Source organism: Tursiops truncatus, chromosome 3 (assembly GCF_011762595.2).
Source record: "Tursiops truncatus isolate mTurTru1 chromosome 3, mTurTru1.mat.Y, whole genome shotgun sequence".
Taxonomy (NCBI): Eukaryota; Metazoa; Chordata; class Mammalia; order Artiodactyla; family Delphinidae; genus Tursiops; species Tursiops truncatus.
In genome coordinates this window covers 169,728,696-169,744,667 of record NC_047036.1, presented here as the reverse complement: position 1 = coordinate 169,744,667, position 15,972 = coordinate 169,728,696, and the positions used below count along the sequence as shown (strand labels likewise).

Below are 15,972 nucleotides of genomic sequence, written 5' to 3'. Positions count from 1 at the left end.
CACACGCACACGCACGGGGCAGGGGAGGGCTGGGGGCTGGCCGGGGAGCTCCCTGCAGGTCCCTCCAAACACCCCAGAGCTGGCTGAGGTCAGGTCTTACAGCTCCTGTGGCCTGAGCTGTGGCCTTGGGGGGCAGCACAGAAATAGAGGTAGCCTAACAGGCAAGGGGACGGTCCAGCTCAGGCCTCGTTGGGGGACAGTTGGGGGTGGGTGGTGGGAAGCCTCTGAAAGGACAGGCTGGGGCCTGGAGGAGAGGGAGGACAGTTCCCTCCGCAGGCCTGTAATACTAAGAGTCCAGACACGGGTCTGAGGACCATGCACCACTGGGCTGCGGGGACAGAGAGCTGACTGATTCTCTCAGAGCCTGGGTCAGGGGCCCCAGCCAAAATGGGGTTGTGTTTTGCCTCCCGTCCTGGTCGCCCCCACCCCTTGGGTTTTCTCTCCATCAGGCAGGCGAAACACTCCTTTGCAGGACGGGAGGACAGTCCTTCAGAGGTCTGTCCCCACCCCCTAATGTGGTCCCCTTTCCCAGCCAACAATCACGTGAACTCTTGGGAAGCAACCTGGGGAGGCAGCTGGGCCTATAAGCCTGTTTGGGTGCGCCTGCACGACAGCTGGGGCCAGGATCGGGAAACCCAAAAAGAGAGCCACGGCAGATCCTAGAACAGAGATGCAAGAGGGAGCCATGGCAGGTTCTAGAGCAGGGGTGTCGCCCAAAGGAGTCAGTGTATTCTAGGCCCCGGCCGACAGACTGCGGTTGTTGCCAGAGGTCAGGGCCGGGCTTGGGCTCAGTGTCAGGGTCCTGCGGGTCTCCCGGAGCCTCCAGCAACCCTGCCCACGCCCGCCAGGACCCTTCCCGAGTCCCGCCCCCCGAACCCCGCGCACCACACGGCGCAGGCGCGCAGACACGCCCCGCCGCCAGAGCGGCCTTCTAGTCCCGCCCCCGCCGTGCGTGCATGGGCGGAGCCATGAGGGGCGGGGTCTGCGTCGGGGCGGGGGCGGGGTCTGGGGGTGGTGGTGGCGGCGAGCCTGGCCTATAAAAGTGGCGGCGACGCGGCCCGCCCGGCTCCTCTCGGCGGTGGCGGCCTTAGCGGAGGAGTCCGCGGTGGCGGCGGCGGCGGCGGCGGCGCTGTTCCCCGCGCGGTCCGCGCAGCGGGCTCCGGGCTACGCGTTTCGGGCGGCGGCACTGCGGCCCCGGCCCGAGCCCGACCCCGGTGAGTGTGGCCCAGCGACCCCGGCCCGACCCCGACCCTGACGCGGAGAGCGGGCCCCACGGAGCCTCGCCGCCCTGGCCCGGGCTCCCGGCGCGCCGGCCGCGGCCACTCAACGCCCTCCTTTGTCTGCTCCCGCCCACAGGGTCCCCTCACCGGCCGCCCCCCGCCCACGGGCCGCCCCCCGGGCCCCGCGTCCCCTCCCCCGCTGGCGGGGCCCGGACAGAAGATGGTGCAGAAGAAAACAGCCGAACTTCAGGGCTTCCACCGTTCCTTCAAGGTGAGGGCCGGGTCGTCTTGGGGCCGCCCCGGGCTGGACCACCCGAGTGGCCGGTGGCGGGACGCGGAGCCCGCCCCCCAGGATACCCACCGGGGCTCGTGCCAGCTCCCCACCCTTCGCCTGGAGCTGCCCCAGCCTGGTGTGCATTGTCGGGGGGGGGGCGGTGTCAGCAGGCCACAGTCCAATCTCAAGCACCCTGGGACCTGTCGGGTCTTCCTTCTAGAAGCCCCAAACCGGGTTGGGGACCCCTACATATGTGTCCCCTGCCGACCCGAGCCAGGCATGTGCTGGTATGGTGAGCAGGGGGGAGTTCAGTAGGCCACAGTCCTTAGCGCCCTGGGGCCTCTGGGGTCTTTCCTCCAGGAACCCCGGGCAGGGCTGAGGGGCGTCCTGCCCGTGGGGGCCCCTGGCTGTGTGTCCCCTGCAGAGCCCAGCCGAGTGTGCACTGCTGGGGACTGTCAGCAGGCCACAGTCCGGTCCCCAGCGTCATGGGGCCTGCGGGGGTCTGAGGGGCCCTTCCTTCTGGAACCCCAGGCAGGGCTGCAGGCCTCCCCTACACACTCCTGGGTGGTCTGCAGAATGGGGCAGTGGACTGGATGCCCTTCCAGCCCAGCACCTCCCAGACACCCCAGGCCCAAGGCTATTTCCTGTCGGAGCAGGAAGTTTCTGCGGCGGGCCCCACGGCTGTGGCATGGGGCCGCTGCAGTTCTAGTCTCAGATGAGCGAGCCTGGGGGTGGGGGGGCAGGCAGGTGCTAGGCAGGGACCCCACAGGGCCTGGCCCAGGGGACACAGTGATGTCAGCGGCCACCCCACCCCGCTGGCCGCGTTATGTAATGGCTTCCCTGGGCCTTCTTGGGCAAGAACCTGTTGCCCTCTAGAGAAGGCAAGACCTGGGTGTATGTGCATGTGTGAGTGTGTGAGTACGCGCGCGCCTACAGGCGAACTGCACACCAGGGTGGGAGGAGCGAGCTGAGACTGTTTGGGTTAAAATTCCCAGGCCCGTCCAGCCAGCGTCCTGGGCCAGCGCCCCACCCCTGCCCACACGCCTGTCATTCTGGCTTCTCCCCCCAGGGCAGCCACAGCCTTGGCACGTCCAAGTGTTCAGGGCAGGGCGGGAGCAGGGTGGACTTGAGACGTCACTGGTGGTGGTCTGTCCCCTCTGGGGGCTGGGTGGGAGCCGAGATGGGGTCAGCGCGTGGGGCCGGCACAGTGGCCAAAGCAAAGTCGAACTTTCTGGATGGTTCCAGCCACCTCCTGCCAAGGCCTGCTGACTGGAGGCCCACAGCCAGCCCTGGGCCTGGCCTGGCAACACTGCCTGGTACTATGGGTTGGCCTCTGCAGGCCGTATGAGAGCCCAGCGCTGAGGTGGGAATGTGGGAGTCCTGAGGGAGTTGGAGGGACACTGGGCCGGGAGTGCTGGCTCTGAGGTGGCCCTCCTGGTGGCCAGAGGCCAGCCTCGCTACGTGTCTCCTCCCGCTGCACCCCAAGCTTCCTCGGGCCGCAGCCACCTCCCTCCCCTCAGCCTGGCAGCAGCGTCTGCCAGGTGTCTCTGATGTATTTTTCCCCATTTCCACATGGGAGAGTGGAGCCTTGGACAGCGTGGGCATTTGTCTTAGCACCCCCCGCACGTGGTGACAGGGACACAGGAGCTGGCATGGCTAGTGTCCCTTCACCTTGGTGGCTTGGCCGCCCCTTCTCTCCAGGGTCCAGCTCTTTGCATTGGAGGTTGGCACAGGGGTGTGGGGTCGGTGACAGGCCCCCTGAGGTCCTCATGCCCTTACGTGGTCCTTTCGAGTCACCCCTGGGTGCTGGTCAGGCTCGGAGCTGAGGTCACTAGGCCGAGGTGAAGTAGCTGGTGAGGGCCGCCGCTGGCCCCGAGCCTCACGTCCACCCTCCCTCCTGATCACCCCCACGTTGCCACCCTGGGGCCCCTCCTTCTGGGAGGAGGGAGTCACCTGGCGCCTCCAGACACCCCTGGACTGAGCCTTCTTAGAGCGCTGACTGCCGGTACTGGCACAGCCGTGTGCCTGGCTCCCCGGGGGTGCCGGACCCCTGGGCCGGCAGAGGCAGGTGCTGGTGGACGATCCTGCGCCAACAGGCTGGAGCGCCGCCTTCCTCCCCTCCCCCGCCCGCTGGGCCTCCTAGCAACTATCTGCAGGGCGGGTGGGTGGCGAGGCCGGGAGGGCCCACGCCTGTTTTTCAGCCGCTCCCTGTGACCTCTGCCTGCCCCTGTGCTGCCGGACTGGCTTCCGGGCCTCCCGTCTGCAGGAATCTGGCCTGGCCCCTTCTGCTGTTAGGCCCCTGGGTATCTCCCTGGGGCTCTCCCGGAGTTCCTTCTCTGCCAGATGGCCCTCCTGCTGGAGACCTGCTTCCCCTTGTCCCAAGGCCCGGAGAGAGGCAGTGACTTGACCCAGGTCCTCCAGCATCAGAGCTGGAGCCACTGCTGTTTGTACAGGGCCCCCACGCCCACCTGAAGCCCTGGCCACCTGGACCCCCAGGATTCGGGGAGCTAAATGAGAGCAAACTCTTAGAGAAACACGGTGGGGCCTCAGAGCCTCAGCCTTAAAGCCTCAGCCTCGTGCTTTGCCGGGGGCTGCCAGTCCTCACGCTGGATCCGCAGAAACTGGAGGAACCCCAGCTGCCTTCGTTCCCTTGTTAGGATCCCACGCACCCCGCCCCAGTCCCGGGGGCTGTCAGGTGACCTTGAGCAGGCCCCTTCCTGCTCAAGGGCTGTTTCCTTAGCTGGACACCGCGGCCTGTGAGGGGCTCCATCCTGGTGTGTCTGAGGGTACATGGGACAGTGCGGCTGTGGCCGGGCGAGGGAGCGGCCCGGTGCTCACGCGGGAGACCGCAGGTGCCTTTCCCGTGATACCCCGGAGCCGGGTCCCAGCGGTGCGGAGCTGGAAGCAGACGAGCGAGGGGGTCGGACCAGGAGAGAGGCGCAGATCTGGGGGACGGGGCGCATTGTGGGCACATCAGGAGCAGAGGTGTGGTGGCGGGAATCGTCTCGGGCCGGGAGGTGCAGTGGGGATGAGCGGACAGTGAGAGGCAAGGAGGGCAGTGGTGCCCCATTACACAGAGGGGAGACTGAGACCAGGAAGCCATGGGAAAGCAGGCAGGGCCGCCTGGCTGGGAGCCCCGCTCTGGGAAGCCGCTGACTCACTCCCTCCCACTGGCTGCCCTGCGCCTTTGATCCCTGCGCCGGGGCACGGCAGGGGCGCGGGCGGTCAGCCATGCTGTGGTGCTGGCCCCATCCTGCAGGTGAGCAAACCGAGGCTCAAAACGTGGCCTGGTGCCCCACGGCGACTCAGGCCTGGCCTGGGAGGCGGCACCCCCTCCCCTGCCTGCGTCTGGCCTCTTCCCATACCACACCCCCTCCCCAGAGGCCCCGAGGGCCCTGGGCTGGGGGTGAAAGGTCCATTTCCTTGTGGTCAGGCAGAGCCAGGCTTTCTGCTCCGCAGCGTGCGGACGTGGAGACTGGGGCACTCTGGGTGCAGCTGCCCCGCAGGGCTGGGGCCTGAGCTCTGTCCTCTCCTCTCCTGCAGGGGCAGAATCCTTTCGAACTGGCCTTCTCCCTAGACCAGGCCCACCACGGGGAGCCTGACTTCGTCCTGGAGTGCCCGGCCCGCCCTGGTGAGGGGCTGGAGGGGAGGGCGAGCCTCTGGCGGTGGCAGAGGGCTGGGCCACCTCCTGAGCCAGGCGGGCCTCACCTCTAGCTCCCCCTGCACAGATATGCCTGCAAGCCAGCCCATCGACATCCCCGATGCCAAGAAAAGGAGCAAGAAGAAGAAGAGGTGCCGGGCCACCGACAGCTTTTCAGGCAGGTTCGAAGGTGAGTGGGGCCGGCGGGGGCAGCGGCGTCGGGGAGATGGGCCGGCCCAGGGTGGCTCTCACCGGCCCCCTGCTCCGCAGACGTCTACCAGCTGCAGGAGGACGTGCTTGGGGAGGGTGCCCACGCCCGTGTGCAGACCTGCGTCAACCTCATCACCAGCCAGGAGTATGCCGTCAAGGTGAGACAGGCCCCAGCACCTGGGCGGCCCCCTCGCCCCTCACCAGCCGTGCCTGGGATCTGGCACCCTCCAGGGGTGGCAAAAGGAGGGGAGCTGGCATTTGAGCTGCCGGACTGGCAGGCGGGGAAAGCCAGTGTCTAAAAATGGCCTCAAGGCTGGTGACTCAGGCCACACCTGGGAATCCAGGTCAGCCTGGGCTGAGCCCCCAAGTCCGGGTGAGAAGTGACAAGGGGTGGCCCCGCTGCACAGGTGGCCAAGGACCTGGTGCCAGAGGGACCGCCGAGAACTGGGGGCTTCAGTCAGAGCTGATGCTCACCTGCTGGGTCACTCGGGCCAGGCCCCTGTCCCCAGGGATGACGAATGCTTCCCTGTACTGGTTACAAACATTGAAAGGCAATGCCTTATTCGGGGGCCTTGGGGGAGCTGGGCATCAGGGGAGACCAGGGAAGGCCTGCAAGAGCCTCCTGCAAGCCCTGGGCCGCCTCTGACCCAGTGTGCGCCTGCGCAGCCTGCGTTGCCTGGCCGGGCGTCAGACCCTGCGTTCCAAAAAGCCTTCCAGGCTTCCCTCGTGACCCTGCATCTGGGCTGGGTGGGGTAACGGGAGGCTGGCTGCCCAGGAAGGAGGGCCAGGTGCACAGTGGCAAGCGGGCTGGCCCGGAAGCCTCAGGCCCTGGTGGAAGCGTGGTGACCAGGGTGGCTGTGGTCCCCACCCCCTGGGAGCGACCGGGTTGGGTGTGTGATGGTGCCATAGGACTGCACACCTAGCAGGCATCAAGCACATTCTGCACGGTCAGTGTCCTCCTTCCTAAGGCCCCTGCTGGGCAGCCTGGCTTCTGTCACTCTGACGGACAGGGAAACCAAGGCTCAGAGGGTTGGGTTAGTTGTACCGTGTGTGACCCCTCAGAAGGCCGTCCCCTCTCAAGAGGGACCGCTGTCTCCTCCGTGGAGTGGGGGGCCCTAGCCACATTCCCAAGGGATGGAATGAGGTTCAGGTAACTCCAGGAGGGCACGGCTGTTGGCATTATCTCAAGGAGCCCTGGCATCTGGTGGTTCTGCCCCTCTGTGAGGCAGGTGTATTTGTCACTAGACAGGTCGGACAGTGCTTAGGGTGGTGGCCGAGCCCCAGTGACCAGTGGATGTGCGTGCCCGCCTGCTGCTGGAGCCTGGCCAGTGGAGCACACCACGTCCCCTCCCCCAGGCTGCTGGTGGGCCGGGAGCCCTGGGCACAGTGGTGACCCAGGCCGCCCACCCACCTGGTGAGAGGGGGCCCTAGGTCCAACCTGGGAAGAGGTTCCCAGGAGGTGTGTGCGGCCTGGCTTTGCTGGGAAAGAGCTGGCACGCACTTCTTTTTTTTTTTTGGCACGCGCTTTTTGACCTCCCCTCTCTGGGAGCGAAGCGGCTCACCCCAGGCGGTGGGCCCAGAACCCTCCTGTCCTTAGAGCTCCTGGGTGCCAGAGGGGGGTGGGCGCAGAGGCGTGGGCTGGTTTCCTGAGGCTCTGGGGTCCTGGGCGGCTGTGCCCACTGACCTGGCCTGAAACAGACTTGGGCTTACGGGGCTGGGGCATCTGTCCAGACTGGTTCCCAGGCAAATGGGATGTCTTGGCTGGCAGCCAGGCGCCCCTAGGCCCCTCCAGTCCCCTGGGTGGTGTGTGAGCCAGCACAGTGGCCCCCAGTCTCCTGGTCAGGGAGAGCAGGCCGCTAGGCTAAGGAACCTGCTGCCCTGAAGGAGTATCTTGCAGGGGCTCCAGGCCCCAAATACACCCCAAGGCTTGTGGCAGTCAGGGGCGGAGAGCTACCGGCTCCTGTCCCGCTCGCCCCTCCTGTGATGCCTCTGGGGAAACACATTGCCCCCAGTTTGTTCTGACACCACAGTATTGACTTTCAGTAAATTCTGGGCCCCCATAGGATAGCTCCGCTTTCCAGAACTTGAAAATCTAAGCTCTGACGAGCTTCACGCGTGACACAGGAGAAGTTTCTGACAGGGGAAGTTTCTGGCAGGGGAGGGGGGGCGGGTCTCAGGCTGTAGGGGGTCTGGCTGACCCAGTTGGTGTCTGTGTGTGTGTCCTCCCCCCGCTGACATTTCAGATCATTGAGAAGCAGCCGGGCCACATTCGGAGCAGGGTTTTCCGGGAGGTGGAGATGTTGTATCAGTGCCAGGGACACAGGTAATGTGGCCTCTACCCTCACAGCACTGGGCCCCGAGCCACCTACCCTCACAGCACTGGCCCCAGCCACCTACCCTCACAGCACTGGGCCCCGAGCCACCTACCCTCACAGCACTGGGCCCCGAGCCACCTACCCTCACAGCACTGGCCCCAGCCACCTACCCTCACAGCACTGGCCCCAGCCACCTACCCTCACAGCACTGGCCCCAGCCACCTACCCTCACAGCACTGGGCCCGAGCCACCTACCCTCACAGCACTGGGCCCCAGCCATCTTTCAGTGGCTGAATGGGCCCGAGTGCCTCATCACCCCCAGCAAGCACTTAGTGAGCACCCACAATGTGCCAGGCCCTGTGCTGGGCATTGTGGGTGGGCCCAGTGGCAGGCAGGCTGACAGTCCGAGGTGGGCAAGGCGGAAGCAGGCCCGTGGCCCCGGGCGCAGCCTTCCTGTGGGTAGGTGGGGTGGAGAAGGCGGGCCCCTGCTGGGCAGTTCTGTGGCTGCCCACAGGCCTGAGGAAGCCTCACTCCTCCCCCACCTCCCTGCCCCCACCCCAGGAACGTTCTAGAGCTGATTGAGTTCTTTGAGGAAGACGACCGTTTCTACCTGGTGTTTGAGAAGATGCGGGGCGGTACGTGGGGCCTGGCAGGCTTTTCCATCTGATCTTAATGGGCCGGGGGTTTAGGGCCACCAGGGAGAACCTTTCAGGGGGGCCTGCACATCAGAGGGGCCTTGTGGGGTCCACACGCCAGCTCAGGTTGGAGGACTCTGGACCCGAGGAGGCCGGAGTAGGGGCTTCCCTGCCAGGGTGGGGTGGGTGCTGGCCGTTGGGCAGTGGAGGTGACCCCTGTGTGTTCTGCTCCATGGCCTGGCCCAGGCTCCATCCTGAGCCACATACACAAGCGGCGGCACTTTAACGAACTGGAGGCCAGCGTGGTGGTGCAGGATGTGGCCAGCGCCCTGGACTTCCTGCACAACAAAGGTGAGTGGCCACTCTGCCTGCCCCAGGGGTCCCTGGGTATCTAGCCTTGCGCCCAGCCCACCTGCCCAGGACTCCTGGAAGATGTGTCCACCCACCCATGGACCCCTGACCTGCCCTCGTGGTTCTTGGTTCTTCCTGCAGGCATCGCCCACAGGGACCTAAAGCCGGAAAACATCCTCTGTGAGCACCCCAACCAGGTGAGGGGCACCGGGGGGTGGCCTTTCCTGCGGGCCAGGGCCCCCAGGGTCGGGACGCCACCCTCACAGCCCCTTCTGACCCTGCCCAGGTGTCCCCCGTGAAGATCTGTGACTTTGATCTGGGCAGTGGCATCAAACTCAACGGGGACTGCTCCCCCATCTCCACCCCGGAGCTGCTCACCCCGGTGAGGGCCTGCGGGGTCAGGGCGCCCCGAGTGGGGTGCGGGGGGCAGGGGTAGCTGGCAGGGGCGGAAAGGGCGGGAATGGCCCCCGAATCCGGTGCCAGGCTACAGTTGCATAACCTCGAGGTGCGGAGCCTGCTTGGCGGCTCGGGCCTCGGAACTCTGGCTTCCGCTTAGCAACAGCCGCTGATTGGCCGGGCAGAGCGGCTGGGCGGGGCCGTGGTCGGGCGCGGTGAGGCTGGGCGGGCTCCCGGCACCTGTTGATTGGGCGGGGGGGGGGGGGTTTGGGGGCGTGGCCGAATCCCTCAGCAGCCTGTGATTGGCCGGCAGGGCGAAGGCGGGGCTGGCTCCCTCAGCAACCTGTGATTGGTCGGTCAGGGCTGTCTGGCTTTGGGCTCCGTGAAGTCCCTGTCGGGGCGCCCCCCTATCCCCCCTCCGCGGGCCCTGACTCCCCCGCTCCCGCCCGCAGTGCGGCTCCGCCGAGTACATGGCCCCGGAGGTGGTGGAGGCCTTCAGCGAGGAGGCAAGCATCTATGACAAGCGCTGCGACCTCTGGAGCCTGGGCGTCATCCTTTACATCCTGCTCAGCGGCTACCCGCCCTTCGTGGGCCACTGCGGCAGCGACTGCGGCTGGGACCGCGGCGAGGCCTGCCCGGCCTGCCAGGTGCGAGTGGGGTCCTGCCGTGCACCCCTCCCCCGAGCACCGCGTCTGGCCTGCCTCGGCATACACACACACACACACACACACACACACACACGTGCACTCTCACCCCTGCCTGCCCAGTGCACCCCAAGGCTTGGTCCATGCACACACCTACCCCCCACCCTGGAGGAGCTGGCCTGTGAACCCCCCTGAGCACCCCTAAGGGCCTGGCCTCCAACCACTGACAACATCCACAGGCCACTGCCGACCTGACCTTTCTGGGTTTCTAGAGGCTTGTTGGGTTCCCCAGCCCAACAGGAGAAAGCAGTCAGGGGTCAGGAAGTTGAGGTGGGGCAAGGCCTATGGTTTGAGGTGGCCAGGTTCCAGCCTTCTACCCACCATGTGAGGCTCAGGCTTCATGGCCTGATCCCCCCAGAGCCTGGCCGTCCAGAGCCACCCTTCAGTAAATCGGGCCCCACTTGAGCAGAGCCCACCAAGTGCCTCCCCGAGTCCACTCTCTGGCCCAGCCTCCCAGCCACCGCCAGTTGGGTGGGTCCCTGCCCTCCTTGGCCTGCCAGATCCCCTGGCCTTGCCAGCTGAGCTCAGGGCACTTTCCCCGACCCTAAGCCTGGGCCCAGGTCACATGCAGCTGGTGGAGGCTGGGGACCCTGACAGAACTTGTCACTCATCGGTGCTCCTCTGGGTCCAGGCCTGCCAGGCGTCTGCGACGTGGCCTCAGCCCTTGCTGGCTGCAGCTCACCCCACCTTCCATGTTCCCTCCAGAACATGCTGTTTGAGAGCATCCAGGAGGGCAAGTACGAGTTTCCGGAGAAGGACTGGGCCCACATTTCCTTTGCTGCCAAAGACCTCATCTCCAAGCTCCTCGTCCGTGACGCCAAGCAGAGGCTGAGTGCTGCCCAAGTCCTGCAGCACCCCTGGGTGCAGGGGGTGAGTGGGAGCACCAGGGAGGCCTGGGGGGCGGCTGGCCTCCAGCCTCTGCCACTGGGCTGGGGTGACTCAGAGCACAAGGGTACGACAGCCCTAGGTGGCTCAGCATCGAGACCCCCCAGAGCTGGCAAGGGCGCAGCAGGGAGGCCCCCACTGCCTGCTGGCCAGGTTGAGTTGGGACTGCAGGAGCTGCTTCTCAGTGAGTCACCAGGCCCTGTGTCCTGGAGGCGCAGGGGCCTCTTCTCACCTGGAACAGAGTGTCAAGCTGAGGTCAGCCAGGTGGCAGGCGGGGGCCTGCCACCCCCCGTCCAAGGCTCTGTCCCCACCAAGCTGAGAAGAGCTTGCTGTTTCTTCTGCCCAGTTGCTGTCCTGGCGGTGCAGATGCCTAGGCCAACAGTGCAGGGGGCTTAACAAAAATACAAGTTGGCACTGTGGGGAGCAAAGACTGGGGCCCCACTGTCAAGGCAGATGGGCTGTTGGAGCGGGCTCCCAACCCCTGCTGGGAACTGGGGCAGCTTTGGTGAGAGGCAGGCCCCGCCCATCACGCGGTCTGGCAACGTCCACCACGCTCGCCCGGCTCGGGCCGCGCCCCTCCCCCCAGCCTGGCTCGGTTCCCGGGCAGGTGCACCGCCTTAACCCCCCGTACTGTCGCAGCCAGCTGGGCGCCCCGAGGCGGGCGGGCTCTACTCTCCAGCCTCACCTCTCCTGTCTCCTTGCAGTGCGCCCCGGAGAACACCCTGCCCACGCCCATGGTCCTGCAGAGGTGAGGCCCGTGTGGGATCTCAGGCTCCGAGCGGGGAGCCCCGGGTCCAGGAGGGGGCGCTAAATGTTAAGATGTTTAAAGAAGACTACACGATCCTCTTTCAGTCTTGGCGGGGGAAGCCGTCCAAGCGCTTGGGTGTCCTTGTACCGGGTGATGAGTTTGTGACCCCACCGCGAATTCCAGTCCGCCGGCCCCTCCCGCCCCCTGCGGAGTCTGGGGCTTCCTGGGGCGTGCAGCCCCTCCCCCAGGGCACTGCACAGACCCCGGGGGTCCCGAGGGAAGCAGGGGGGACGGGCCGGCGGCTACCTCCCCCTCCTTGCTGACCCCCCACCCTGTCCCCAGGAACAGCTGCGCCAAAGACCTCACGTCGTTCGCGGCCGAGGCCATTGCCATGAACCGGCAGCTGGCCCAGCGCGAGGAGGACGCGGCCGAGGAGGCGGGGCAGGAGCAGCCCGTGGTCATCCGAGCTACCTCACGCTGCTTGCAGCTGTCCCCGCCCTCCCAGTCCAAGTTGGCCCAGCGGCGGCAGCGAGCCAGCCTGTCCGCGGCCCCCGTGGTCCTGGTGGGAGACCACGCGTGATCCTCTCCTTCCCTTTGTACATAGGCCGCCCCTCACCCCGTCAAGTCTAAAGATTTTTTTAAGCTATTGCCCGCGGGTGACCAGCGGGCTGCCCTCCCCCGGCTGGATTCCGAGGCGCTAAGCTCAGCTCGGGGGTCTTTTTATATAAGGTTTTTGCTGTTGGGTTTTTTTTCCTGTTCCCCTCCTTTTGTTTTGTTTTTTTTCCCTTTCAATGGTGTTAAACGCAGAGCAGGCGCTCGGGGAGGAGAGCGGAGGGCCTGTGGCTGGGTGGGGCCCTCCCGCCGCCCCGGCCCGGGATGCGCCGGGTACTGTGAAGGCCGCTCCCCGCCGCCCGCGTGACTCAGGAGAGGAGGGCGTGGCGTCTCCCCGAGCCGGCGGGACCTCGCCGCCCCCCTCCCCGGCCCTCACAGTGTTTTCAGGGACGGGTCGACCCCCACCCACCTTCCCTCGACGAGACGGTAGCTCCTTCCCTCCCCTCAGTCACCCGGGCGGGCCGGGGGCTTCTCACGTCTCCCCTGTCAAAGGGCGGGGCCTGGGGGCAGGCGGGGTGGCGCCGCCCGCTGGAGCCCCCGCCGACTGACAATCGGGGCTCCCTCGAACCTTGACCTTAAGCTGCGGCTGCCCGGGGCCCCTCCCCTGGCCTCTCCACTGGGGAGTGCCCACCCGCGAATGGGGGCGCCAGAGGAAGCGCGAGGAGCCGGACAGGCCCCCGTCAGCCGAAGTGGGGGTCCCGCGGACCCCCGACCCGGGCACCCGAGTGCCCCTTCTCAGGGCTCAGTCTGACCACGGCCACGTCCTGCCCGGCCGCCCCTCGGGTCTGGCGTGGAAGCTCTCTCAGCCCCGTCCCCGGGGTCTCGCGGGACCCCCCCAGGGCGGCGTCTCTGTTCCGCCCACCTTCAGGAAAAGGCCGCAGCTGCCGCGCCCCTTCCGCCCGCGCCTGAGTCAGACGTCGCGTGACCCGCCGGGCTGGGGAGACTCTGACGCCCTTCGTCCTCGGGTGGGCGACTCTATGCAATTCACAGGCTTCCTTTTCCACGTGCACACGGGCTTCTGCCGGGGTTGGGGGCGCGGGCAGCCGCCCAGACCGCCCTCCGGCTCCTAGGTGTTCGTCCTGTCTCGTTAGTTTTCCAGAACATCAGCTGACTTCCCTTCCCTGTTCTTGACGAATACTTGAATGTGGGGGGGGGGGGGCGGGCCTCGAGGCGTGGGGGGCTCGAGTGCCGTCTCTGCGGTCCCCCGAGTCTCGGAGATTGTCGCCGTCCTTGGTGGCTGGTGGGGGGCCACCGCCCCGTCCCGCCCGCCCGCCGATCTGTGGACTGGCCTTTCCAAAGACTCCGGGGGTGGGGAGGCCACCCCCCATCATTTCTCGCCCATCAGTGATTCCACGTTTTGCAACCGAGGATTCTGCCTTTTTGTAAAAAAGAAACAAATGGACTCTCGCCCGCTGCAGGCGCCATGGCCATTTTACTCCGGAAAGCTGAGCTGTGAGCAGCTTTTTTTTTTTTTTCCTCAAAGGTGGGACAGCCACTTCCTCCCCCACCCCTGTCACAACGACAGTGCGGCCCGGAGGACTGGTCAGAACCGTTACTGTGAACGAGCCTGGCGCTGGGGGGAAGGGGGCACAGCAGTGTTTCAACGTTAAGATGTGTAAAAAAGACAAAAAAAACTCAAATTTTTTTTAAGTGGGGGAAAAACGTCCAAGCACTTTAACTCCACTGTACCAGGTGAACTGATACAGCTCAGAAGTTTTCCTTTACACCAACTGTCAACGCCGGTATTTTGTATTCTGTTTTGTAAGGATTTAATAAAAGTCATAAAAACTAGTTTGCGCGCCCGCACCCTGCTTTCTGTTGCCTTGCGACGAGCTGCTCAAACCTAGTGGCCCGAAGGCATTTTGATATTCCCGGTGATGCTGTGAGTCACCGATTCAGATGGGGCGCGGGTGGGCTTGGCTTCTCTCTGCTCCAGGACACCTGGGTCCTCGGCTGGGAAAGACTCATCTGCAGGTGTGGGCTGGGCTGGCACCAAGGCTGGCTCGGCTGGGAACGAGGGCCAGGTGCCCACACGTGGCCTCCTGCGTGGCTTGGGCTCCCTCGCAGCATGGCCGGTGGATCTGAGCGGCCTGTCCTCGGAAGCCTTCCTGCATCACCTCCCCACGTCTGAGCTTAGGTTGGGGTCAAGCGCACAGCTGTCCCAGATCCAGAGGGAGATGGGAAAACAGCTTTGTGTGGGGGAGGGGCGCCTTTGGACAGCGCAACCTAATTCGATAAAATCCGGTGTTCCAAACCTCCGCCTCATGGCTGGCCCGCTTCCCTCTCTAGACTCCATCCCCTCAGCCATGATTAAATTCTTGCTGTAGGCAGGGTTTTGCTGGACAGTCCAGGGCTGACTTCAGATCCTGGGGGGGCATGCGGGTGGAGAGGGAGGCGGTGGGTCAGGGAGGGCTCCCTGCAGGCAGGAGCCAAAAGGGGGTGGCAGTGGGGTCCAGTGGTTAAGGACTGCTGTGCTTGTCAGTTTCCTCAACTGACAATGGGGATCTGAGAGGAGCCAGGTGAGGAGGCCAGCAGGTAGTACAGCGAGAGGGACAAGAAAGAAGTAGATGTGGTCGTCTCTGCAGGGCCTGGGGTGGGGAGCAGGCAGTCCCAGGGAGGGCCAGTCCAGGTCAGCCCCCGGAGCCTTCTGTGTCTGGCTTCTCTCACTGAGCATCACGTCCTCGAGGTCCATCTGTGTTGCGGCGTGTGTCAGTGTCTCACTCCCTTACATGGCTGAGTGATTGGTCCATCATCTGGACCACACTGTGTTTATCCGTCACCCATCGATGGACACGGAGGTTCCCGCTCTTTTGAGTTGTGAGTCATGCTGTGAACATCAGTGTACGTTTGTCCGGTGGTTGTTTCATTGCCCCTGGGTGGACACCCGTAGGAAGAAAGTGAGCAGGGTACGGACCCCATCAGATGCCATTGTGGGAGGACTGTTCTTGCCACCAGGTGGAGTGTGGGCTTGGGGCCCAAAGGACCCCGAGAGCCATTGTCACCCTTGCAGCCAGTCCAGTGAGGGCTGACGGGCCTGGTGAGGGTGGAGGCCACAGAGCGCACAGATGCTGGGTGTCTGCCAGCGCCCCGGGACAGCCTGCATGTTGGCGGGGCGGCGAGAGGGGGGCTCTCCGGGCTGTCCAAAAGGCCTCCTGGCAAGGTGTATGCGCTAGGATCCCCTCTCCTGCCCAGGATCCCAGGCTCGCCAGGTGGCATCCTCCCCCACCTGGCCCTTCCAGAGGAACCTTCAGGCGCAGCTTGGAGCCTGGCCCTACCGCTGAGCGCCTGCTAGAGCCCTCCTCTCAAACCCCACAGTCCCCCTCCCAATTCCTCCAGGCCCCGCCCCGTCCCTTGCCTGGCCGGGTATATGTGGGGGGAATGGGGTGGGTGCCGCATGCCAAGCCACCGCCCTCCTAGGTGGCACCGAGCTCTGCCCACCCCCTCCAGGCCCCGCCGCTGACCTCTGCCTGCCCCGTGCCACCTGCCAAGTTGCAGCTGCCAGGCACAGCTTGTTCTCGGAGCTGCCGCTGTACATTTGATGTTTGCGGTTTCCTCTTGGCCGATCCCGCCCCTTCCACGTCCCCTGGAGGAGTGGCAGGAAAATCCCGGAGCCGGAGGAGCTGAAGCCTTTCCCAACTTGGCGACCGTGGCCACCTGTCTGCACCTCAGTAAACGGGGCTCACGGGCTCACGGCAGGTGCTTCAGCTGGTCCGGGGCATCCGCAAACTGGATCTGTCACCCAGAGATCACGGCGAATCACATGTGTGATTCGGGAGCTGCCCTCCACCCTGCCCCGCACACGCAAGAGGGCCACACATGCTGATGTACGGTGTTAAGAGTAGGGGAAACAGGGCGAGTATCTGGAAACTTTGTACTGTCTTCGCCGTTTTTCTGTGAACCTAATAGTGTCTTTTAAAAAAGAAATTTTATTTTAAAGAATAAAGTGAACTAAAAAAGACACAGACACAAAAGGCCACATAGT

At 65.2% G+C, this 15,972-nt stretch overlaps 1 protein-coding gene and 1 long non-coding RNA gene across 3 annotated transcripts; one reads left to right on the top strand and one right to left on the bottom strand.

Moving 5' to 3' along the window:
• The first annotated feature begins 1,054 nt into the window (after nucleotides 1-1,054).
• MKNK2 (MAPK interacting serine/threonine kinase 2) lies at nucleotides 1,055-13,781 on the top strand. 2 transcript variants are annotated; one of them, XM_033854817.2, is made up of 14 exons: nucleotides 1,055-1,214; nucleotides 1,357-1,491; nucleotides 5,038-5,125; nucleotides 5,223-5,324; nucleotides 5,405-5,502; nucleotides 7,588-7,667; nucleotides 8,221-8,294; nucleotides 8,541-8,645; nucleotides 8,787-8,842; nucleotides 8,932-9,027; nucleotides 9,494-9,688; nucleotides 10,451-10,615; nucleotides 11,335-11,378; nucleotides 11,727-13,781. In XM_033854817.2, the coding sequence occupies exons 2-14, from the start codon at nucleotides 1,441-1,443 to the stop codon at nucleotides 11,956-11,958; spliced, it is 1,386 nt and encodes a 461-aa protein (XP_033710708.1). In that variant the 5' UTR covers nucleotides 1,055-1,214; nucleotides 1,357-1,440; the 3' UTR covers nucleotides 11,959-13,781. The 2 variants fall into 2 exon arrangements, with proteins under 2 accessions (XP_033710708.1, XP_033710707.1); XM_033854816.2 differs by having other exon boundaries at nucleotides 11,721-13,781.
• On the bottom strand, nucleotides 12,144-15,581 carry LOC117311827 (uncharacterized). The gene is made up of 2 exons (XR_004526096.2): nucleotides 15,452-15,581; nucleotides 12,144-14,862 (listed from the first exon to the last, which is right to left on the bottom strand). It is a non-coding gene; the product is annotated as an uncharacterized lncRNA (long non-coding RNA).
• Nucleotides 15,582-15,972: the final 391 nt, after the last annotated feature.

What these genes read in the sequence shown, in the direction of transcription:
- MKNK2 (XM_033854816.2), top strand. Translation starts at nt 1,441, where the DNA reads ATGGTGCAGAAGAAAACAGCCGAACTTCAGGGCTTCCACCGTTCCTTC. An exon ending in GGACTTCCTGCACAACAAAG is followed by an intron (nt 8,646 to 8,786) that starts GTGAGTGGCCAC and finishes TTCTTCCTGCAG; the next exon opens with GCATCGCCCACAGGGACCTA. An exon ending in AGCACCCCTGGGTGCAGGGG is followed by an intron (nt 10,616 to 11,334) that starts GTGAGTGGGAGC and finishes GTCTCCTTGCAG; the next exon opens with TGCGCCCCGGAGAACACCCT.